The sequence below is a fragment of the Sinohyriopsis cumingii genome, chromosome 4, assembly GCF_028554795.1.
Source record: "Sinohyriopsis cumingii isolate HCF-2022 chromosome 4, ASM2855479v2, whole genome shotgun sequence".
NCBI classification, from domain to species: Eukaryota; Metazoa; Mollusca; class Bivalvia; order Unionida; family Unionidae; genus Sinohyriopsis; species Sinohyriopsis cumingii.
In genome coordinates this window covers 22,818,432-22,845,504 of record NC_142964.1, presented here as the reverse complement: position 1 = coordinate 22,845,504, position 27,073 = coordinate 22,818,432, and the positions used below count along the sequence as shown (strand labels likewise).

Genomic DNA, 27,073 nt, shown 5'->3' with positions numbered 1-27,073 from the left:
CTGGTGAGGAACCAGATGGGATTCAGAAAAATGCAAATGAAAACTGTGACTGTGGCATTTTATTGTTTAACGTGCCTGAACATTATCGAGCACTGCCAATTTTTATCATCTAAAGGATGCAAAGAACTAATAGGGATATATGTAGATTATTGTTGCTTCCAAATAAAATATAACAACTGGATTTAATGTTTTATATCAATATTTTATGAAAATACCAGTCATGTGGGGGAAATTAAAAAACATAAAGTAGGTTCTATTTGTAGTGAATTTCTTCACACATAAATACACGCATTCATCCTAAAATACAACTTGTATTAACCTCAGAAGCCAAAAGTAGATTTAAGAACATTTACTAGTTGATCTTTCTGCAAGAAGTAATATTAACTTTCAAAAAAAGGAGGTCTTTACTTAACTAGTTTATTACAACAAGAGGATCATTCGCAAATGATCTATAAAACATACACTGTGTCTGCCTCTTAGGAAATATATATACAGTGTATTATTTTCCACATAACCTTTTAAAAAAAAGTAAATAGTATGGGCTAAATAGTATGGGCAAATGTTACAATGTTCAGTAAAAGAGATACACTGTTGTACTGAAGTAAACATAAACCACAAGCTAGGCAGTGTAAGCTACAATGAACATAACTTTACAAATTACTAGTGGCTGATAGTTCAAACTGCAGATTGTCCACCAAAAAGATGAACCAAAAGGACAAAACAAGTTTGAACTACCTGAAGGAATTTTATAAATGTGTTTGATTTCTGTTTGGTCTTTCATTTTACTAACCTTTTGAATATCATAAATGCCACCAACCTCCATCACTATCACTTTACAGATATGAAGTTCAGTTTAATTAATTGCTTAATTTTCACAAAAAGTTCCATGATAAAAAATATTTGAAAAAGTATAATGTAGAGAAACACCCACCATAATTGTGTGAATTAATTTATGTGACTGCAAATCTTAAATGCTTATTCAAATAATGGTATTTTCAAAGATAATGGGTAGAAAACATTTAGGCATTTTTTAAACTAATTGGGGTTGAGGATGGATGGGTGGTTTCAGGTCCTGTTCAGTGTTTAAAACTGCTGCCTGCACAAGAACTTGACACCTGCTAGTTTCAGAGTGGACCAGGCTTTGTTTCTTTGTAAACACTTTGTTTCAATAGTTATCCAGCAGGTGCAGGTTACTAAAGTTAACAGTCTGTTTCTTATAGTTTTTTTGAGGGTGGAGAGGGGGGTTACCAACCCTGATTTAATTCCTTTGAATATGTACCAGTAGGTACCATGCATGTTAGATGTAACATTTTATTTTATTGAGGGGGGACTATAACAACAAAAAACCACTTGTGTTGACATTTCACTAAATCATTTACAATCAATTTTCTTGCCAATGAAGGGTAGGCAATATATAAGTATCACAGTCATGTATTGGAGACAGAGAGGGAAAAAAAACTATGGGAGGGGTAGTTTTATTTCTGGGATCATGGCAGATGTATGCACAAAATTGTCTAATTTGGTTAATATTGGAACATCATTTACATTCTTCACAATTTTGTTTAAAAGCCTGTTTATACTGGTTATGGTGTAGAATATTTCAAAATTGAGAGAAAACAGGTTGTTTGGCTATGATAGTCCAACACTGTATCTGGTAATTAGTCATAAGGCACACACCCTAAGCCTTTCTTTCTCTTAACGAGTTAATACCATAATCAATATTACCATGTCTAGTGACTGGAAAACATTGCTGGTGAACAATGATAACATTTACACTTTTATGATCAATTTAGATCAGATTTGCAGTGAAGTTTCATCTTAACAGGAGTTAATATTAATTCAACGACAACCATATTTTTGAGAGCTATGGTCCTTGACTGACTTGGCGTAAGCAACAGTTGAACACTCTAACATTCGCCTTCATTAATTTTGACCAAACTGACTGGATGCCTTATTTCAAAATAATTTCCGACGGGTTTGATGATGATTACATTTTATGGCCTAGATTAATGCTAGCAACACACTTTATGTTTAATTCTAATCAAATGTGCGATAAAGCTTTTGCTCTGCAAGATCCAGGACAACTTTAAAGATGAGTAGGTTCTGATTGTACCCTTGCAGAGTTATGGTTCTTGAAACACTTGGAAAGCTCATTACAGTGAAATGTGAGCATTCTTGCATTCACATTTGCTATTTAAATAAAATCAAATTGGTTCTACAATGATCAGACTTTGATATTTTAGCGTCATGGCCCATGAACAACTTAAGCATCTCACTAACTTCTGAACATTCATATATAGTGTGCTTAATTCCAACTACGTTTGCTATCAAAATTCCCCTGTGTAATGTCTTGGATGAAATTGATAATGGCTAGATTTTCATTACATTTTAGAGTTACAGCCCTTGACTGACTTAAAATTGCCAGGCAATCCATTGTATTTCGAACACTATAGCATCCTAATCTTTCATTTGATGATCACCAGATTTGGACCAGATTTTACTGAGTACAGATCTTGACTGGTTAGTGGCAACTACTTGTTCTGTTTAAACCTTACTTCCCATGCCTTAATTGGACACAATTACCTAAACGATATAATCGCTTGTAAGTTGTGTCCAACTGCAGACCTTAATCTGCCATTTCATAATAAAATGACAGATCAAAGTCTACATTATTTGTTCTAATGATAACTTCTTACAAACTGCAAAGACCCAGATCTGCAGGTACCTTATGTGATGGGAGTTCTGGGTCTATGCAGTTTTTAGTTGGACTTGATTTATAAGTGAGCATATATGATTTTCCTGAAAGCAAAGGATCCAGGGAAATTTTTCAAATATGGCTGGGCAACATCTTACACATAAACAACAACAAATATTGACTATGGAATCTTTGACATTAGCCTGTTACCACTTTACTCTTCAGCTATGTTTTAAGTCATGAATACAAAAACACTTTCAAGTGGGGCAATTCCGTCTTAATATTTTGACCAAAGATACTCACCTCATAAGGTGGTCCTGCATGGAACCTTAACACACCAAAGTCTTTGTTGTCTTCTAATGGTGTCTGCAAAAGGTATGAACCAACTTAGCATTGCATGGCAGAAAATGACTATTTCATGACATTATTTCAAATGACATAAGTTTTAATACCTTCTAGTTTTTTAGCTTATTTTATTACAGCATTAAATGATCATGGTTGGGTATTTATCAATGTGTAAATGTTATCTAATCACTTGGGTCTAATCACTAGTGGCCAAGTGGTGTAAAGCGCTCACTGTTCGAGTCTTGGGCTAAGTCAATGTGGCTACGTGAGAAAGCTTGCCAGTAGCTTATCGTGAGTTGGTGGTACTTTCCAGGGTTTTTCCAGGTTCTTTCTCCATCACTGATACTGGCCGCCATTTATAGCCTATCTTGTGCTGAAAAATGGCATTAAACCCTACAACAACAACATCAACAACAACCTAATCACTCACAAAGTAAATATTACAATATTAAAGTATATTAACTTTGTGAGTGATTAGGTAAAATTTACCTATTAATAAATACCCAACCATCATGATTTAATCCTTATAATTCCAATTTACTATGATCAGATCAGCAGATTTCATCAACCAAACAATCACATTTAGGAAGATCTCAGTTTTCTTTCATTAGCATATAATAGCCTGATCTTTGCTAGCAAAGAAATGTCAATTCCTTATATAGTAATATAGGGTAGAGTGTCAGAGTGGGTCATGCCAGTGATATATTGTTATGAGCATTATTTTAATATATAAAAAGTTGGTTGATGCCGTTTTAACCAGGCTAGTACTTCTTTCTCTAACATTAAGTGTGCATATAGCGCATGTTGTTATAGCATTCCTTGTTGTTGCTTTCTATGCATTTTGATCTTTCAAAAGCAAAATTGTGTCCATTTTTTGTGAGATCCCCTGCTCGACATATGACCCTGATCTTCAATAAAAGCCAGTGAAACATATATGAAGTAAAATACACTAATTTCTCAAGATTGGCTTGTAAAGCCTGCCATATGCTTTCTTTGGCAGAAGGGCTGAGTGTTGAAATGAAGGAATGACTTTGTAACTGCACAGTTTAAATTTCTGTTCGACGATTTTAATTGGGGTTACACTTTCTGGTCTGACATCACAAAGGTGGGTGGGTGAGGTATGTTGTTGCTATTAGTATGGTGTAAGACGTTAGTATAGATAAAGCTTCACATAAAATTACCTGGAAACTTGGAACTAAAGGTAGTCCACAGAATTTACGGATATTCTTGATCAGTATCAAGTGACCATTTATATCCAATCAGATTACAGAAAATTTGGTCAATTCATAACAATTGGAATTATATTTAGTTTACCAAAGATAAAATGCAACTGGCATTTATCACATACCATTAGTGATATTAATTCCACCTCATATTTTACTTGCATATAATTGTGTCATGATGTCATGAAAGTCATAGTCATACAAAATTTTAGGCATCCAACAATAATTCTGTCAAAATTTCCAACAGTTTCTTGTACATGGCATTCATTTTGTTTAAACAAAAGTTGACCATATTTGAGACTTTCACTGGTGGAGAACACACCATACATAGGTCTCGACCAAAGAACTTGTTAAAGTAATCCTGATTCATACAGTAAGAGTTAGTTCCATGAAGGAAACAAGAGGCATGAGTGGGCTAAAATTGCTCACCTGGCTGAACTCTGCCTCACAGCCAAATGCAAGGGAAGTTGTGCAAGATATGTGAGTCAGAAGGATGTTTTCTAAATAAATTAATGTTGCTGATTGCATATGTTAAAAAATAAATGTTTCAAGGTTTATACATTTTGGCATCTTCATCCATCTTCATCCATATTTGATGGCAGAACTGGCAATTGGCATCATTTGTACAAATCTGAAAACCTTCTATCAGGGTACTTTCTGTCAAAGTTGGTCAAATTTTCTTCAGCAATTTCTTAATATAAATTGTTAAAAGATTTTTTTAAATTTAGCAATGGTGGCTATATCTGACAGTGGATTAGCATCATTTGCATGAAACTGAAAGCTGTGATGCCAAGATGCTTTCTGTTAAATTTGGTGGCAACTCAGCATCATTTGTACAAACTTAAAACTCCCCATTGCAGGACTGCTTTCTTTCATATGTGATCAAATTCTGTTGACTGATTTTTGTCAAGAAGTTGTTTAAGGCTTTGTGTTTATAATAATAGTAGTCATACTTGATAGGACTCAATCTGCATTACAAATCTGAAAGCCCTGTATGCTATGATGCCTTTTTTAAAATTTGGTCTAATTTTGTTAAACAGTTTTAAAGTGTTATGCATATTTGATTTAATTTATATTTGATTTAATTTAATTGTTTGTAATTTTTTAAACTCTTTTTATTCTTAATTTCATTATATGTCAAAGTAATGTAATTTTGTTTACAAGGAATCTGATATTTTCCAGAAAATTAGTTTGGCCTGTTAATTGTAAACACCAAACTTTGTATCTTATGCTGACCTAGTTCCTGGCCTTGACTGAGAATCAAGGAAAGAACTTTTTTTTCAAAATTCATTTTTAATGTGTGGATGATAATAGTGAAATCGAGGCTGTAACTGGGCTATGTGCCATTAGACTTGTACCTTCTAACTCATTCTAGAATGTGATCATGTGACCCTTATCCAGGAATCTGTTTTGCTATTACAAGTTTCTGTATAACCTTTGCTTATAGAGAAATTAGGGAGTTGAGCTTTTACACTGGTAAGTGTGTGTTTGTGAACAGTTGGACTTGTATTTTAATTTTTATTCAAATTATTTGGATTCTAAGAGATAATTCTTTTTCCTGGAAATATCTGATTGCTCATACATAATTCTTGGACAAAGACATTTATTTAAATTTTATTAGAAATTCAAACACCGGAATATTATTGTCTGTGGAATTACAAAGAACTGTAGATGCAACAGCACCATAAAAGCTACAGTGTACGACATCGACTTCCATTTTGGATTTTTCAATGGGACTCAAACTTGAATTCATTAGGACATTTCATTAAGACTTCTAAAATTTAATTTGTGGATTACTGTTGGATTATTTTTGGATTTGATTCTTAAAACTGTAAGTTCTTATTTTTTCATTTTTTACAGTGTTTCTCCAGGGAAATAAATTATTTGTTAAAATTTTCAAAGCTTGTTGTTTTCACTCGTTCTTTTGTTACTGTTTATTAGAGCTTAAACACGTAAAATAAGAAAAGAAGAATATATTTAAAGGTTTTTCTATCTTCAGTAATTGTGGCCATATTGGATCATGGACTGGCATTATCTGTACAAGCCATCACGCTGTCTGCCATGTTTGTTTGAAACAGGTTCTGTGGTTTTAAAGAAGCTCAGAATAGCACTTGTTGATAAATGCATGATGGGTTCAGGTACATACCCATAAGCCTTTTAGCCTAAAACACTCACCCATGCAGTTTACAAAGAACCAAACATTCTGTATAACCAGATGACTGGCTAAACTAAAGGTCTATCTCTGCTATTACTATTATCAGTTACATATCACATTTCATGACATATATGTTCAAATGTAGAAATCGTACTTTCAGTGACACCAAAGGACAGAAATAAGTGACTTACCACAGTATACTCTGGAGTTTTGGTCTTGTCAATGAGATCTGGGTAGAAAATCTACAATCATATAAAAAAATACAGGGAATTATTTTCATGGATATACATTTTTGTGTTTTTTTATGTTCATAAGACATTATTAGTGGTACTGAATTTCATCAAATGGGCAAGTCAACCTATTGTTTCTACACAAGAATCAATGTCTGTTCAACCTTTAAATTTATGACTTTCAGCAACCAAAAAATACATGAAATTTGGTACACCATGAAATGCTATATACAAACAATCTGAAATACCTTTATGTAATATATGCATAGGAAAATACGCTATATGCTGTATATACTGATTGTTAAGTTGAGTCAAACTGCAAACAATATAAACCCAGATCTGCCAATGCAAAACTTGCTAGCAGATCAGGGTTTTTGGGGGTTGATCAACTGATTATTCCTAACAAACTGCATAGATACAGATCTTCCATCACATTTTGTGGTGGCAAATCTGGATCTGTGCAGGTTGCAGCTGAACTTGACCCTCTAAGCAGGTAGAAACATTAAGTATAATTACATTGAATGCTGCTGAACTTGACCCTCTAAGCAGGTAGATATATTAAGTATAATTACATTGAATGCAGCTGAACTTGACCCTCTAAGCAGGTAGATACATTAACTATAATTACATCGAATGCAGTTGAACTTGACCCTCTAAGCAGGTAGATACATTATGTATAATTACACTGAAAATTTTCTAATCTGACAAATTACTCAAGTGTGTTTTAGTCTCCTATAATAGTCTTTGTTAAAAGCTAGAATCCATTATTGCTATAAAAAAATAGAGTGCAGTAATGGCCAACTGAGGCATGGCTGTGTATGTGAAACATCCTCATATCTTTCTGATGCAAGATGAATAAGTCTGACTTTGAAAGAGACTTAGACGTATTCATAGCAATACAAAGTCTGGGTGTGTCCAACAATCAAGTGTTATAGCTCGGCCAATCAATGACACTGAATGCTAAAAACTGAACTCAGTCAAGGCCTCATCAAAGTCTACCTGCACACCATATCTTTTATAAATCCATTAATAAATCTGAGAGTTACTGTATGGAAACAAAAAAAATTATTTATCCTAAAAAGGGCATGCAGCAGTGGAGACCTGACAACAGTAAAGTTAGTGTCTTGTCTAAATTTGTGTAACACTTATGGCTGGCAAGACCAAAATGAATGATATAATTATAATACCAAATGATCAACGTAAAGAAACAACTTACATTAAACTTGTAACCCTGGACAATTTTAGGAGGTGGATTGTCTATGTCATAATGAGTTTGATTATACTTGTTCCACTCAAATCCCTGCAAGAAATGAAGAAATGATTAGGTTATACCTAATTTCATGTAAAACACCTGATATAAACTGTCTTAATTAGACAATTCTAAGACATATTTCAAATGAAGAGGGAAACCAAAGCAATTTATACTCAAAATCCTTCTGTGTAACAAATTTAAGCCAACATGAACAACTTCAAATAAATCCGGATACCGTAAATCATACTATTTTAATATCTTGTCTTATTAAAATTCAGTAAACTGACTGAAGGTTAATACTTAATTAAATAATCTTGATGAAATATACTTCTTACTAAGTAGGTGGCCATTACATTTATTGTTGATTTACAATAATCAAGTTCAGCAGATTTTTCTGTGTCTGTATTGAATAGAAATGTTTAAAAAATTATTAAAAAAAACCCTAATACCATTAGCCTTATGGGCAGGTGAGCTAAACAAACTGAGACAAAAGGTTAAAGATTACATCTGATAGGCATGTTTGATAATGAAAATGTGGCAGCTTTCCTATGCCACTTGAAAAAATCCAGAAAAACCCCCGCATGACTTGCATTTGTTTATATTAAAAATATTTCCATCACATTAATACTTTAATAAGCAAACTAGTACAAAATAATTCTGAGTTTTAAATTTAAAAAAATACTGGATGGCTACCAGTTTTTGTTATGTATCATTATTGTTATGTATCATGTTATTGTTATGTATCATTCATAGTGATTGTCTGTGCATGTTCACTTTGTACACAAATGTTTCTATAGTATGAGCGTGCTGCAATCAGTCATTACAGCATTGAAACATACTTTTGGATGACAGATTACACATAACTTCTAACCCTGATGTGAAAATCCAATTAAGGGAAATAAATGTTAATGACAGATTGACTACTAAGCTATGCAGTTCTGTCTCCCTGGCATAACGCTAGGTGCCCATTTTTAGCCACAAACACATGATCAGAACTTCTTACTGATATTATGATCATGTCTTGTATGGAGGACTTCTTCATGTCTTGTATGGAGGAATTGCATCATTTATTTAATCATGATTTTACTGCTGCCAATTTAAAGAAGGGTTCTGCAGAACACAGTGTATCACCTTTTCTGGAGTCATTTAAAAAATATATGAGCTTGTAAAAAATATTAAATGCTGAGTTACATAACCAGTTTATATAATGCCCATAATGTCTCACATTTTTCTCCAGAGAAGGTGAGACAATAAAATTTGTCTCAACAAAAAAATTCCCAAATCATTAGTAATTTTTAAAAAAAAATAAGTTTTTTAAATTTTTAATTAAGATACCTGGTATAGTGATGTCATTTCTGGTACAGAAAAGTATGTCAATACTGCAGACTACCTATTACCAAGCATCTGGAAGGAAATAAACCAAGTAAAACCCTCAACAAATAGGGCTCAAATCAATTTTTTCTCTTAGTGACAGAATATTTTCCACACAGATAAAGATTTGTTGTTGCTGTTTTGGGATTCAAACCATTTTTCCTGGAAGCCTTCCATGCAGTTAGAGATGAGATGGCAATGATCAGTAAAGGTGAGTGCTTTATATTACATAATCATACAGTAGGGTAAGACAAAGTGTGTAACACACAGATAGAGACTTTAGTATTGTATTCTTATGGTACGAACTTACAGTGTGAACCCTGTTGAAAAAGCGTGGTTTTCTGGGTCGATATTTGTCAGACCAGAGGAATGAATTATGCTCTAACTGAAACTCAACACTGAACTGTGCCTCATCATCATTCATCCCTTCTCTTGCCTTCTTCTCAAACTCAGTCTCTGCATCCAGCTGTACAGAAAACAAAAAAAAGTTTAAGATTGGAGAGTATATTTAAATTACCTTAACAGAATGAAAAATTTTCCATGAAAAGAGAAACTTGTGTGTGGCTGAAATAAAGAATAAAAAATAAAGTGGGTCTCAGTGAAATAACTTTTATCCAAGAAGCTCATTAAAGGATGATGCTCTATGTGAGATTTTAATTTTTTAATATAAAAATTATGAGAGAAAAAAGATAAAATAACACAACTGTTTCCAAAAAAAGAGAATAGTAAAATACCTTGGTCTTGAGCCATGAGATTATCAAGCCATGTGCTACTGTTGTTCAAAATACAGGACTGTGCATTAATATGAATATGTTAATGAGGACTATGGGGCAACCTGCTGACCCTAGGTAAACCATTTGATATTATTACTGTATTGGACTATGGGGCAACCTGTTGACCCTAGGTAAACCATTTGATATTATTACTGTATTGGACTATGGGGCAACCTGTTGACCCTAGGTAAACCATTTGATATTATTACTGTATTGGACTATGGGGCAACCTGTTGACCCTAGGTAAACCATTTGATATTATTACTGTATTGGACTATGGGGCAACCTGTTGACCCTAGGTAAACAAGTTCTATGCATGAGAAAATAAAGAAACATAAAACCATTTGATATTATTACTGTACTGGACTATGGGGCAACCTGTTGACCCTAGGTAAACAGGTTCTATGCATGAGAAAATAAAGAAACATAAAACCATTTGATATTATTACTGTACTGGACTATGGGGCAACCTGTTGACCCTAGGTAAACCAGTTCTAAGCATGAGAAAATAAAGAAACATAAAACCATTTGATATTATTACTGTATTGGACTATGGGGCAACCTGTTGACCCTAGGTAAACAAGTTCTAAGCATGACAAAATAAAGAAACATAAAACCATTTGATATTATTACTGTATTATCACATTTAATCAATAGGTGTCATATGAAAATAAAAGTATAAAATTAATATCTTTATATGGACAACTTTAACTTTCATCAGTTCTAATTTGGAAAAGTTCTATGGGTACTGGGTCAGACTACCGTACAGTTCTAACTAATGTGTCTAGTGACAGGAGATTTCTAATTCATGATGTTCTTGGGAAGTAATATTTTTTTTCGTGGAAATATGGCAAATGTTGCTATTATCAATGAATAATAGACTACATGGAAATCTTCTTGTGGAATAGCGTGCAGACTGATTGATAAGTGCAGGAATATTCATTTGTTTACAATTTTTGATTCAACTGGCACTGTTTGGAGGTGTTTGAAAATGTCTGAAGAACACGTCTGATATCATACATTTCTAGTTGTCAGTCTTTTTGCAGTAGCTCTTGAGAGAGTTTTAATTTTTCATTTTTGTAGTCAGTGATGTGTATAGTCTGTGTCTGAAACAGTGTTTTCCATCATAGCTTGTTCCACACAGCATTGTAAATTTTATCCTATCTGTAGCTCAGTAAATTTTCAGGTCAGTGTCATTACATGTGACTAATAGTATCTAATTTGTTTCACATGAAGTTTTAAAAACTAGCTAGGTACCTTGAGATACAATTATTGGTGCTGACCTTAAAATTTACTGAGTTAGGTGTACAGATAGAATAAAATTGATGAAGTTGTGTGGTGTTGTGTTTAGGCTCTTAAAAAACGCAACAAGAAAAGAGTGACGACAACAAGCTTTGTAAAATTTAACAAATAATTTATTTCCCTAGAAAAACAAGTAAAAAATGAGGAAAAGAACTTAGGGTTCTGCTAATTACAAAGGCTCACAACTACCAAGATTTCCATTTCACAATTTCAGCAGGCTTAAGTGTGGGATATTAAATAATGGTGGCGCACATAATCTGCTATTGGGATCTCTGTCTGGATGTCTTCAGCACTATTTTCATGACAATGTACTACATCTGAATTTCATAATTACGAATACTTCTGAGTATTTATGGCCCCTTGTTTTCTAAAAGCTGCACAAATTTCTACATGCTGCTCGATTGAACTTGTAAAAAGAAATCAAGTCAAAAAGCAATGTTTTGTTTTACTTCAATCAGAAAAAATATTAGTTTCGTGTTTTGTAATTAGTTGTTGTCATAGTACAGTGGATGTGTCACCATTATGGAAAAAATACCCATTCCATATATCAAAAGAATAAGCACCTACAAGCTCTTTAAACTAAATGGATTTAAATAAAATGTAATCATCTCCATTCATTTAAAGGTGAAAAACACTTGCTCTGAAAAGCTGCTAAGTGCAATATATTTAACAAGTGATACATAACCCTGTTAATGTGAATTATTATTATTCATTGTTGTTCTCCATTCATAGTTAATGTACTTCATTTAGTATACAAGGTTTATAGCTTTTGATACAAGTAAACATGAACTTCACAAGGTTGAGGGAACAACAAATAAAACACAGCAGGAACTCAATATTTATAATTTACCAATGTTGTTTTTCTTAGAATTTCACAATGAAAATGCAGCATTATATCAGTGCACTATAGGTTTTCTCAGGTACAGAATATAAAATGTGAGAATGTCCACTAAGTACAAGAGAAAGCATAAAAACATTCTACAGTTAATTTGTACTTCAGGCTAAATATATTTTGGTGTCTGACATACCTTAACCTGCCCAGTATATCGGACTTGTTCTCGTGCTAGCTCAAGCTTCTTCATGTCATCTTCTACATCATATACAACATCATCAATGTTTAAATCCTCAGGTTCCAGGAGTTTGGGGGAATAATTCCCAGCTTTGTAGTCTACAACCTCCTGTGGTTCTAAATCTTCCTCTGTCAGGACTGTCTCCCCTTCCTCTTCCTCCTCATCAGCATATTCTTCTTCCTCATTGACCTTTTCTTGCTTGATTTTGACCTGCATGCCAGCATTGCTGAAAATCACACAAGTTTAGACAAAATCAGATGACTGGAAGGAATGCTTTTCATTGATTAAGACAAAGAAGAATCTACATTTATGCAGCTCCTTATAAATCCAATATAAAACTACTATCATCTTTTGAAATTAGGTAAATCAAAGTCCCATAACAAATGGGTACAATCTGTGTATCATCACAGCACTCCCTAGTAATCTACTGTTTATCACTCAATAGTTATGGAGTGAATAACTTGGTTTTAAAGGGAACAATTACAATTATTCAAGATGACATTAAAACTCAAAGGGAGAGTAGAAAAATAGAATACAACTAAATTCACAGAAGAATGGTCTTATCTGATTCTTACTCCTCCTCATCTATCTGAGGCTTTTCTCTGCTAGGTCCAGGCTCTTGAGTATCGGAGGCAGGTTTAGGGGAGTCCGTCTCCCGATCCTGGCTAGGCAAGGGGTCAGGAGTTCCTCTTCCTGATCCTTTCATGTAGTCCCTTGAGCCTGATGACACTACAGGGAACAATGGTTCAGATGTGATTCCTTGCTGAAAAAATTAATGAAAAGCAATTATATTATAGTATAAGTCATACAGGCCATGTATGTGCATTTACTCATCTTACATGAAATATAAATTGTTGTTTTAAAATTTAATACTAAAATGCATGGATGACAAACACAAGAATTGAAAACTGGTTTTACAAGGAATCTGTCCTGTGAGGAATTTATGGAGTAAAGGAAAAGAAGAGAGGATGATTATGTTACTCAATAACTGCCCTGCCCACCCAGCTACTTATAGCCTTGAAAGCAGCAATGGAAAAAAATCAAAATTCCTTTTATGGAGAAAAATATGACTTCTATGATACAACCTCTTGGTCAGGGGATTATTGCAACATTTAAGATGAACTACAGAAGAGAACTGTGAAAATTCATTAACAGAATAAGTTAAAACATAATGGAGGGGATACAAGCATGGGACAGTGTGACGCCCACATGCTGGGAGAAGGGACTGAAGGGAGCTTTCCAAGATACAAAAGCAGAAGAGGAGGATTGTGACTTTGAAGGATTCAAGAAGGAAGATATTAAAGAAGTTAAGTACTAAGTAAATTCAATGAGGACTAACCCAAATGTAAGTCTGATGCTGAAATTATAAAAAAATTTACCAAGGCGCTACAAGAGAAAATTCAGATCCCAATCAACAGGAAGGAGCTACTATGGACAATATTCTTTTGTATACCAAGCCCAGCAACGTAGAATGAATTGCCCACTGAACTTAGACACAATGCCACAGTGATCCCATTCAAGAGTGCTCTTAAAACTCACTTATTTCGACTGCAAGAACAAACTTAAAGACCAAACAATGTTCCCTACCTTAAATATTTTCAGCATGTTATTTTATGTTTTTTAATTTCATGTTGTTGGTTTTTTGTAATAATATCATTATGTTTTAATTTTATTTTATAGGTGTTGTCTAATGTTGTAAAGTGCTTAAAGCTTCTAAAGATTAGGCGCTATACAAAGTCCTCACTACAAAACAACAGGATGTATGACAAGAAATAAGTATAATTACTGAAATTCATATAACTCATTTTAAATTACAAAAATGTTAACTTCACTCTTCTTAACTGTGTATAAAGAAAGAGTGTAGAAAAAGTTTGTTTTCAATTTCAGTCACAAAAAATATTATATACCTTTATACCGAAACAAGGACAAAATGTTTTTTTAAAAGTAAAAATCCACTTATGCAGGTCTTAGGGAAATTTCTTCCGTGCACACCTCCTTAGGATGATTCAGTTGCAATAGATCCTTGTCCAGGTTATCACTTTATTCACACAACATTACTTATGCTAATACTTAAAAACGACGGAAATTAACACGAACTAGATACTGTAAGAATTCTGTCTTCACTCTAAATATAATATTTTCATGACCTGAGTGTAAAGTTTGTGTTGGGTAAAAAGTAAAGTCAGCAGCTTCTTTTGTGACATGTTCCTTTGTGACATGTCCTGGACCGACAAGTAGGCAAAACTTATATCTGATGAATGCCGAATGTTAAGCAATGTAAAGCTAGGGGTAGAAATTGCACACAGATATTCTCAAGGTACAAATCTTCATCTACTTCATCCAGTGATGAGTACAAGTAGCTTTCCTGACCCTACTTATGTCGGGTTGGTGCCCTAACATTTACTTTCAATGTAATCTGACTATGGATTACATTATTAAAACAGTCATTGTTAAGGTCACCAAAAAGATAAGTTTTACTATTTTTCTCAAACATCTAACAAGATCACACACTGCAGAAAGGTACCAGTATGGAGCAGGCAAGGAATAACCAGTTTACCTTACCAATCTGATCATTTAAGCACTTGAACAGACCACACAAATGTTTCTTGCAAGCACAGAAATGATCCATACAGCAACTGTCATGCCCAGGTTCTGAAGTTGTGCTGTTATGAACAGAGTGTGGTAACTGTATTGGACAGCTACTAGTGGCCCAACAAGATTCAATTCATTCTTTTGTGAGGCCATATCATGTAAATAGAAGCTAGCTAAAGTACGCTGGGCATGATAGCCAAATGACTACGGTATATCACAAATTCAGACATCACATTCAAAGCCCAAGCTCATGGAAATTGCTAACATATAGTGAACCAAATTCTTCTTGAGTCCTGTTCCTATGAGTTTACAATACACCAATCAAACAAACCCTGTAGCTACGTGACCAGCACTTGTAGGGTAATGTCTTACTGTATAGCCTTAACCAGTAGAAAGAGCTTGGACAGTAACCTAGGACATTGTGTGCCTCAGATAACATTTCAGAGTATGTACTGTGTCTAACAGCTTCAATGGATTGATGAAGAAGACAGGGGTGGATAGTCATTTGTTGCTTGTCTATTGACAGTAACCTGTTTTAGAAACAAAACCAGGTTGCATCAAAAGACTGATCTGCCAAACAGAATTGCATATAGTTCACATCCACACACAGTGCATGCAGTTAATTCACCCTGAAAGCTCAAGCTAGTGCTATCAGGAAGCAAGTCTTGTTTGCTACCAGCTTCAGTGAGGTCAAAGACAGGTGTTCAAACTTACACAAGCTGAACCACACCATATACCCTTGAGAGTTCCAATCTGGGAACTATGTCAACAAGCAAGGCTTAGACTGAAACTGGACAACATTTCAAAAAGGTCCCCGTTGCAGCCAATATCATCTCTTCAATAATATTTGAACATGTCTGAGATTATGGAATGGTATCCCTTGACTTGCATTAGGGACCAGATTCTTGTTTCAAAGAGGAAACGAAAAAAGATAGCCAAGAAAATATGCCAGTTCCCCTTATGTGCTTACAAAGTGGAGGGCTGTCTAACTCTCACAATCCTCTCCACAAATAAAGCATTGAACTCCTTCTTGCACAGGGGATCCATGACAAGAGCCAAGGAGGAGTTTCCCTGGACATGGATTGGAATACTGGTGACCTTGGCTGCTTGAGCAGCATGGGGGTCCTACAATTTTCGTATGTATGTCTGTCACCAGATTCAGCAGATCACTGATCCAGAATCTGTCCCATTAGAGAGTGGCGATCAAGCCCTGCTTCTCATTTTTTGGATTGGTTTCAGTATCTGAACCACTGGCACATGGGCATATTTCCTCCCAAAATGAGTGACAGGTCATTGATGTCTTGACAATGCATCCACCATGACACTGCACCTACATGGAATGAAGATTTCTTGACAATTACAACTGAAAAAATCGCAAAGAAAATTACCATAAAAAATTCCAAACATTATGGCTGATATCTGTAGCAATGCCAAATGATCCCCATGTTTATTAGAAATCAAGATGCCCTTTCCAGATAACATCTCCTGCCATCATTACAATGTGTTTCCTACAGTTTTCATTTCCAGAAAGTTGTGTGCATGTAATATGCTGGAAGAGATTAAACCCAATTGCTTCTTGAATGGAAGGCAGAAGATGGACACCCCAAACAGTCATGCTGGCATCTGAGCATTGACTGATCCTGAAGAGGTTCTCATGTATGCTGTACTTGCTTGGTTATGGACTTAATGCCATGTTTCATTGAACCCATGCAGACTAAAGTGAGTTGTCAGTAATCTGTAGAGGCAGCACCCTAGACAACTTGTCCCGCCAGAGCCCTGACCTCATGTAGTCTGAAATATTTGATAATCTGGCCTAGTGGGCAAAGTTTTGTCTGCCATTAGTATATAAGGATCATCCGTTTAATGAATAAGCAGCACAGATACTGTGAAGATCCAAGAGGTGAAGAAATTCCTGGACTAAAATTTGGCTGGACAGATTAAGACACAACTGAAATGATCTTTGAAGCACATTTGTGTTGGAAACAAACTCAATTTATACAGGTTTAAAAAATAACTCAGTGTAAAGATGAATGAAGTGCAGGGATAGAATGAGATCAGACTTGTCCTTGTTGACATCAAATGCAAGGCAATGCAAGAACAAGTGAAGGGGTTTTATATAAAGGTACAAAAGACGGTCCTCAGTGGATATTTGGAGAAAGTCATCCAGGTAGCTCAATGTCAGAGGTCGTTCTGAAGTTTCAAAAATCTATTCATAATCCTCACAAAGACAGAGAGACTGGGATTCAGATTGAAAAAGGTTGAACCTGAAACTGGTACTAAATGTCCCTGAAAGATAAACTCTGGAATTTCTGGGAAGAACTATGAATGGGAATATGGAGCAATGGAATTGGAAATTGAGTGTTGATAATAATAATAATAATAATAATAATAATAATAATAAAAATGTTTTATCTATAGAGGGTGACTCATTGGTCAAGGACTATTCTCCCATGAGGCCCACTTAAGAAGAGTATAACAACGTCCATTATATGAAGATAGCTATAATTACTGTTTATTTTAATGTGTTTAGTATTATCTATTAGAAACACATACATGCTCATGATATATCTTCTTAAATACTCTAATATTTTCAGCAGATTTTACATGTAGTGGAAGCTTGTTCCACAGAACTCCCAGAGTAGTTTAAGCTCTTTTTAAACTGCTCTGTTCTTGGTTTTGGTGCTAGAAGGTTCCCATGTGATATTGATTTCAAATGGTATTGTGTTGAAAAAGGCCTGAATATACTCCGGTACTGTTCCATGTAGACATTTATATAAAAGATCTGCCTAGTGAAAATCTATCCTGTCATATATTGTGAAACATTTGAGTTCTGTAAACAATGCTTTTATGGGATGATCAATAGATGCATCTAAAACTATGTGTGCTGCTCGTTTCTGAAGTTGATAAATCCTGTCAAGCTCATATTTAGCACAGTTTCCCAATACATTAAACCATTGTTGGAAGAATATATGACTTGTAGTATAGAATGCAAGTTTTCATAGGTTTATATTTCTTGATTCTGCTGAGTAAGGCAATTTTGGATGACAGTGTTTTACAAAGTTTATCAATATGGTCATTCCATAATAAATTATTATCTACGGACACACCTACAAGCCTTTCATGTTTGACATTTTCTAGCACGATTATTTATTGCAAGAGATAGTTCTGGGTTCCCTGACTTTTGAAGCTTTTGTGATATCCCCAAAATCATACATTTTGTTTTACCTTCATTAATTACCATCTTATTTTGTTGTGCCCAGTTTCGGACTCTAATAAGGTCAGAGTTTAATCTTATTTGGATAACTTCACTATCACAACTAGATGTATACAAGGTTGCATCATCTGCAAACAAATCTGTATTTGTGGATTCATTATTTAATGGTAGATCAATGATATAGATAAGGAAGAGGATAGGGCCTAAAACTGAGCCTTGAGGGACCCCTAAATGAATAGTGCAAGTTTGAGAGCTAATATTGCCAATGCTTACTAGTTGAGACCTTTGGTTTAGGTATGATCTAAACCAGTTTAAAGAAGGATTGTCAAACCTGTAACAGTTCAACTTTTGCAGCAGAATTTCATGATCAACAAGATCAAAGGCTTTCTTGAAGTCAAGGAAAACAATCCCAGTCATATGTACATTATCCATTTCCTTCAGCCAAAGATCAATTAATTTGGTAAGTTCTGTTTGGCATGAGTGGTACTTTCTAAATCCTAATTGCACCTTATAAAATAGAGAGTATGTTTCAAAAAAGTTATAGACCTGAATGGTTACATACTTTTCAAATAATTTTGACAATACAAGTAGAATTAATATTGGTCTGTAATTCCCTGGATCCTCCTTTTCTCCTTTCTTAAAGATAGGTGTAACCTTTGCACATTTCAGTGTTTCTGGAAAATTACCACTCATTATACTTAAGTTTACGATATGTATTAGTGACTTTGTTATTACTGGTACAGCAATTTTAAGAATTCATGGACCAATACCATCCAATCAAGAGGATTTATTAATATTCACCTTAATTAGCATATCAAAAACATCAGCTTCACTAACATTAGCTATTGAAAAATAATTATCATCAGGAATTTTAGCTCTTATAAATGACAGAAAAGCATCAAATTCAATTGGGCTGTTAGTCTAGTTATGAATGCTGTTACTGGAGATGCTTATGAAGAAAATGTTGAACATTTCCACAATGTCTTGTACAGATGTTGTTATATCCTCATTTTGTTTCAGTCTAGGGGGAAAACAACTGTTCTTGGGTGGGTTCAGCTTTTTTAGATGCTTCCACAATGTCTTGGTACTCTCACTTTCATCAATAGTCTGTTTGTAGTAGTTCTCTTTAGCCCTATCTATCAGGTGCTTAGTTTTATTTCTCCACTTTCTATAGCTTTTGATGTCTTTTTACTTGTGGAAATTATCTCTTAGGTGCCTAGCCTCATTGATTTCAGGGGTAATCCAATTGGGTGTAATTTGGTTTTTTAACCCTTTTTGTTTTAAATGGGACATGCTTGTCTAAAGATGCATGGAACATCTGATACCATTTGTCTAAGACAGTGTTGACATCAGCTATATTGCAGACTGGCTGGAAGGGTTTGCAAACTAAATCATTTAAGAACATTTCCCCATCAAACTGTTTAAGGTCCCTGTATTGTATTTCAATATGTTGACCAGTTTTACATGATTTCGGAACATTTCTAGTTATACAGACTGGGTAGTGGTCACTCAGTGCGTAAACTGGCACATTAATTTCACTTATGTTTTCAGGTTTATTAGTATAGACATGATCAATGATAGTAGCACTTTTATCTGTTACTCTGGTTGGGGTTTTAATTAATTGAGTAAACTTGTAAGTTTCAAAGTTACTTATCCATGTCAATTGTGGAGTTTTCATGTAGTCAATGTTAAAATCACCTAATATGATTCTAAATCTTCCTTTAGTAATGCTTTTCGAATCTGCACCTCAAATCAATCAATTCCAATCAGCTGTGGAACTAGATGGCCTGTAAACTGAACATAAGAGTATTGGCTTTGATTGGGCAAGGGTTACTTCAATCCAGATACTCTCTATCCCAACAGTCTCTAGATCAACACGTCTGTTATAATTAATGGAACTGTCTACACAGAGAACACCCCCACCCACCCATGGATTCCCTATCTTTTCTTTCAAACTTGAACCCCTGTATTTGGAGAGCCAAATCATCAGTATCATCATCAGAATGAAAGGTTTCACACAGACCTAGAATATTGACTGATCTAGTTTGCTGTATTATTAATTTAATATCATTCAGTTTAGGGAGGATATGTTGAATATTTAGGTTGATTACTTGCAGACCTCTTTTGAGGAGGCCAAAGACATGACAATTTTGATCAAAGGATTGATTTTCAGACACGGTAGTATGCAATGTATTGCTTTTAGACTTGACAGATTTCTTTTCATCGCCTTAATTATTGACGTAAACACATGAAGAAGATAGCATACAAGATCCATCTGTTGTACCATGACCACATGTAGTGGATATATGAGAATGTTCAATATGAGACTGATTTACATATTTACAAGAAGACAATATATTAGACACTTGGGGAACCTCAGAGGGAGAAATAACTTGAACAGTATCACATAGTTGTTTACATGTTAACAAGTTGCACTTTGTATATGAATCTGGTAGTGCTGGAAACCTGTTTATAGAATTATAATTATTACATTGAAAAGTATATACATATTCTAACGCATTTTGTTGCTGGATATGTGTTGCATAGGCCTATTGGCATGTGCATAACTTTTGCTTATGTCCTAGTTCATTACAAACATGGCAACTAATCTGTTTTCCATGCAGACACCACTGTGTTACATGACCATGCTCTCCACAATACAAGCAATTTTCTGACTCATGCCTAACCCCTTTTATAAGTCTTATGTACTGGTCTATATTCTTAACAAGCAAGGCAGTAACTCTGTTGGACAAGTAGATTCAGTCTCGCCAGTATAATTGTTGGTTCATTCGACTTTCTTTGAAGAAGGTCCTGTATTGCGGAGCAAGGAGTATTTGGAAATTTTCACACAATGTACTTAGGGTATTATTTAGTGGAGTCGTAAGTACATCCCTTCTTGGCCTTTTAAAGATTGGCCATTACTGTAAGTATTGCCACCAGTGAGAAGAACTACAGTATGATATGGTGACATATCCATTTCCAATATTTTTTCTATAAAAGTATCAATAGTTGCACCACTGTGAGTTTTTACACTGGTTTTATATAATCCTCTTGTCATTACTCCTTTGATTATTGATGATCCTATCAGAAGAGTTCTGTCTTTAATTATGTTGTTGATTTTAACAAGTGGGGGATTCAGATCCTTTGCTTGGACTTCTTGATTTCCATGACTAGACTGAATGAGAGTTTGGTGACTGCTGTATTTAGTATTTGTATTTAATTTAGCTTCATGATGTGGGTAATTGGAGGTTGTCTTTAGAGCAGTTCCTTCTGTACCTGGATTTGATGCTGTGAGACACATGATGGTCAGTGTTTACAGTTATGTGATTTAACTGATTTTTGGCTCTGCCTATCTAATACCTGTAGAAGAGACTCATCTTGTTTAACTGGTGTGGTTGCATCTGTTTGTGTGTATAATGATTTTTTTCTAATAGTTGGTTTTGGTATGGTCCGAGTGCCCTGACATGCTCTTGTATTTTGGTCCTCTGACATGTTTGTGTAATGTATTGTTTGGGTCACCTGGCACACTTTTTTTGCACCTGGTTTATCCATTTGAACACCGTGTAGACTCTTTGATTTTAGTGCACAGAGTTCCTGTTCTAACCTGCATAGAGGTGTAAGTCTGGTTATGGGTTCCATGGAACTCAAAGGAATTTGTTGCACCTGTTATAAACTGGGGTCCTAGAGTTTCCTCCACATTAATTGCAATCTGGCTTATTTCATGTAAAGCTGTGTTACTGCTGACTGGATTTTGACTGCTGACTGGATTTTGAGATCTGTGGGCTTCAGGGATGGGTGCTGAAGCCCATGGGTGAGAGATAATTAATTTCAAACTGGTGTTATCTACCATTTGCTCACAAGTGTTGATAAAATAATTTACCCATTCTATGTAGCCTGGCCCTTGCATGTGAATTTTACCAGTTGTTATGTAGAGAGTTACTGTGGCAGAATCTGTATCAATGGATTTATGGATCAGTCCATTATGTGAGTGTCCAAGCTGGAAGTGTAGATTCTCAACCAAGAATTCCTTGATTGTTGGAATATTTTTGGAGTCATCTGTGATTGCTATAATCTGCATATTATGTTGGATTTTAAGAAAGCTTGGAACTGAAGAGGAGTCAGTAATGTTTGATTTTGGTGTTACACAATCTTGGTAGGTTGAATCCATTTCAAGTGAATATTTCTGTTCATTATTGAGTGTGTCTATATTCTTTGTATCATTTAAGAGATCATCATGGGTAAATCCTGCCAGTGAATCTGATGAATCTGATTTGAAATATGAGTAGATCCACTGAGACAGTGAAGAAGTGGCCATATTTCTGCTGCCCTGCTGAGTACATGACCCATGCGCCAGACCAACTTCTAGGCATGTCTTGTCAGCATTGTGAACCAGGTGTTGCATATTGAAAAAGGATATCCAGTTCAAGTGTGCTGAGGAAGGTTCTGATACTCCCAGACCTGCAAATATCCCTATTGACAGCTGAGACTTCAGTGTGGAAGATTGGCATCTGTATTTAAAAAAAGGCAGATTGGCATGTGTGTTCTAAAAATAGCAAAGATGAAGTTAGATGGGAGTCATTGATCCTTAAAGGTATGTTGATGCTTGATGCCTCAAGATGATTTTCAAAGTATTGTATATCACAATATGACCAGACTGCAATCACTGTTTGTAAGGTGGTTGGTCTTTTTTGGTTAAGAGGACATGAGAATTCTGTGAATAATTCATGGATGCACAGAAGATTAAGTCTTTTCTAGACATCACCAGATGAAGCAGAGAAGATGGCACTTGTGAGCATACACCTTGAAAGTCATGGAGAAACAAAGAAGCCAAGTGTAGTTATAACTGTCTGTACCGGGAATGATATCCAATGTAGCCCATCTCTGTTGAGACATCATGATTTCCAGGCATACATTCTGAGAGTTTTCAAAAGTTTGAGGCAGGTACCAAGAGTCTGGAAGGGGAGTGTGTGTGTGATTTGAATTTTTAATGTAGTTTTAACAATTTTTCAGTCATATCGCTACGATGTCTGCAGTGTGACAGTTTATAGTGATGTCTAGCACTGGGGCATCATGTCGCAGACATGTAGCATGATGTCCCACCCAGTCACATTATCCTGACACCAGGCCGACCAGTCCGAACACTAACCTCTTAATGTTGAGCGCCAAGCGAGGCAGCTGTTAGTACCATTTTTGTAAGTCTTTGGTATGACTCGGCAGGGGATCGAACCCATGCCCTCCCGCGTCCGAGGCGGATGCTCTAACCACTAAGCCACAGGAGTGATTCTGGAAGGGGAAATCACTGTAGCCAATAATGTGTCATGATGGATCTGGGAGTGTTGACAGATCTGTTTGCTGCTGCAGTACAATGCCTTCATAAGTCAGGTACTGGATATTGTGGGAGACTTGTTTACCAAATCTAGTGCTGGTTGCACTGTGCATTTACAATAGAACCTGGAGCTAGAAAAGGTGCATGCATTTCAAGTCTTGGACTAGGCCTGCGGGGAAATTACTGGTTGTGGCCATAGATCAAGACAGAAAAAGCGTTGGAGTGGACAAGGTCCAGCCGATGCAGGAAGAACATGGAGTCTACTTCCTATTATTGAGAAAATTAGAATGATGAAAAGGGAAAACAATGGAAGGTGTTTGCAATGCCTCTTGTGAGACAATGATGACAAGGCAGGTGTGGAAATAGTAACTGACAACTGATGGAATTTGGTGCCTATCCCTCAATCCAAGTGGAGACCATGTGACTACAAGCAATTTAAAAAATCTGACTGATAAAACAGACCAAACGACTTTTTAGTTTGTGGATTGGCAAGACAGTGGATATTCTCCTAATATATTATGATTAAGTAATGTATTTAAAAAAGAAATGTGTCCATATAACACAGATACCTCTTCCACTATAATGCAATTTATGAGTCTACAGCAATAATATTATGTCAGAAAGTAGTAAAAACTGAGTCTTCTTAATGCAAACCTTCAGAACAAATTTGGTTCTAAAAATGTGAAAAAATACTGAAATGAGACAAAATCTGCCAAGGACATGATATGACATGACAGAACAAAATGTGATGCAATACGCAGACATGGGTCACACCATTTGTGCCCCACCCGCTAACAATGGGAGTGGAGGGACAGGAAAAATATCACATACAACTTTAGACTCTCTCTGACCCAAATCCCTGTGATTGGCCTATTAAAGGTAAATGAGTAACTCATTCATTTCCATACCTCTTGCTTGAGTTTGAAGAGCTTTTGCCGCAGAACATCTTGATGTCTTTCTCTTAACCGGGTTCTGGCCATATGAGCTTTTAATTGTTGCAGCAGTGACTCCCAGTAACCTGAAAATAGTCAAAGTGTTGTCTCATTCATTTTAGAAATTAATTTTATAAACACTGTTGCTTTTCAAAAGTATCAGATTAATTGTTTCAAAAACAATTTAATTTGAACTGAACTGCCTTAATCTGTCCCAATTTATCTTAATCTAGCATTGGTAAACTTACAAATCAAATGGAGCTTGCTGTGACAGGGTAAGGGCTGACATTGCATGAATCAATGTATGTTGCATAGTGACACATGCATGTTCTTAGCCTGGGTAAAGAAATTGTTATTGTGTCGTATTTTATATTAATAAAACATTGAAGACATTTGGATTTGTGACCTTCAATAAAAAAAATAATCATTTTTGATCTCTAAATTTATTATCTTGAATCTGCACAATCAACTGTAATCATAACACCCCCCCCCCCGAAGTGGAAGCAAAGGTATTTAAGTTGGACCACCATAGAGATTATGTGTGTGTGCACACACACACACACACACACATACATACATATATATATATATATATATATATATATATATATATATATATATATATATATATATATATATATATATAAGAGCTCATGTGAACTGATACTAGATAAAAAACATCTAATCATAACTTTCATGAGAATTGACCAAGCCATGTGGAAAACTATTAAACTTAAGGATGATCACTTGCAAGATGGTGAAATGTTTAACTTGTTAAAAAATTAATTTTTTAACAAAGCTCAGGGTCTAGGCAATCCAAATACACTTGTAAGGGTTACTACCAAGAAAAGTATTGGAAAAATTACCCTGACTCTAACTGTCCATAAAAAAAGTACTGGAAAAAGTACCCTGATGCTAAACTGCCCATAAAAAATTACTGGAAAAAGTACCCTGATGCTAAACTGCCCATACAAATTACTAGAAAAAGTACCCTGATACTAACTGCCCATAAAAAAGTATTAGAAAAAGTACCCTGATGCTAAACTGCCCATGAAAATTACTGGAAAAATTACCCTGATGCTAAACTGCCCATACAAATTACTGGAAAAAGTACCCTGATGCTAAACTGCCCATAAAAAAGTACTGAAAAAAGTACCCTGATGCTAAACTGCCCATAAAAATGTACTGAAAAAAGTACCCTGATGCTAAACTGCCTATAAAAATTACTGGAAAAAGTACCCTGATGCTAAACTGCCCATTATAAAAATATTAGAAAAAAAAAGTTACTTGATGCTAACTGCCCATAAAAAGTATTGGAAAAATTACCCTGACTCTAACTGTCCATAAAAAAAGTACTGGAAAAAGTACCCTGATGCTAAACTGCCCATAAAAAATTACTGGAAAAAGTACCTTGATGCTAAACTGCCCATACAAATTACTAGAAAAAGTACCCTGATACTAACTGCCCATAAAAAAGTATTAGAAAAAGTACCCTGATGCTAAACTGCCCATGAAAATTACTGGAAAAAGTACCCTGATGCTAAACTGCCCATAAAAATGTACTGAAAAAAGTACCCTGATGCTAAACTGCCTATAAAAATTACTGGAAAAAGTACCCTGATGCTAAACTGCCCATTAAAAAAATATTAGAAAAAAAAGTTACTTGATGCTAACTGCCCATAAAAAGTATTAGAAAAAGTACCCTGATGCTAACTGCCCATAAAAAAGTACTGGAAAAAGTACCATGATGCTAACTGCCCATAAAAAAGTACTGGAAAAAATACCCTGATGCTAACTGCCCATAAAAGTATGAGATACAGCACCCTGACACTAATTGTCCATCAAATATTGATTTTTAATGTCATCATTCTTCTTACTTGTACAATAACTCTTCAATGCAAAAAAATGAAGACATTAAACATCTTCAAACAGCACTATGGTGTATGTCATTAGACTTTACATGGCCTATGACCATGCCTCTAATACTGCTGGAAAATTATACTATCTTTTATTATGCAGACCCATTCTATAAAAAAGATATATAAAACATGCTTATAGAACACCTACCAACATCAACCCCTTCACCTCCCTGAAGTTTCTTTTTTATTTGCTCCTCTAACAAGAGAAGCTGTTTAGTTGTCTTGCCCTTGAATATGGTAGCAACTTCTTCACTCACAGACTGGTTGATACCCTCTCTTCTGTCTCTAAATTCTGGAAATACAATACTCGTACAATAAATGATTATCACAACTGAACACATAATGTTCATTTTTCATTTTTAAATATTAAACAAGGTATGGAAACTTAAAACCCATATAACCCTGGAACACACATATACTCAAACATATAGCTTCAGTAGAAGTGAGCTAAGGTAAATATTTATGGTCCATCGTGAAAGATAAAAATTGGCACATAAGATAATAAAGACATATTACATGATATCCATGACAACCAAACAATTTGTCATGCTTTGACATCCTATTAGGTTGTTAGTTGTGTGCACATTATTAGCATACATACATACATATATATATATATATATATATATATATATATATATATATATAACAGCTATGTCATGCTATCATAAATC

At 35.0% G+C, this 27,073-nt stretch overlaps 1 protein-coding gene across 1 annotated transcript in view; it reads right to left on the bottom strand.

The window, feature by feature from the left end:
• The window catches only part of LOC149800806 (splicing factor Cactin-like), a 79,261-nt gene that overhangs the window by 4,961 nt on the left and 47,227 nt on the right, over nt 1-27,073 (bottom strand). Inside the window, exons 11-18 of the mRNA XM_089954798.1 lie at nt 26,548-26,691; nt 24,457-24,566; nt 12,992-13,179; nt 12,375-12,642; nt 9,582-9,737; nt 7,865-7,948; nt 6,610-6,660; nt 2,999-3,061 (exon numbers count right to left, since the gene is read on the bottom strand). Coding sequence (XP_089810924.1) covers nt 2,999-3,061; nt 6,610-6,660; nt 7,865-7,948; nt 9,582-9,737; nt 12,375-12,642; nt 12,992-13,179; nt 24,457-24,566; nt 26,548-26,691 — 1,064 coding nt within the window. The remainder of the gene's footprint in view (nt 1-2,998; nt 3,062-6,609; nt 6,661-7,864; nt 7,949-9,581; nt 9,738-12,374; nt 12,643-12,991; nt 13,180-24,456; nt 24,567-26,547; nt 26,692-27,073) is intronic.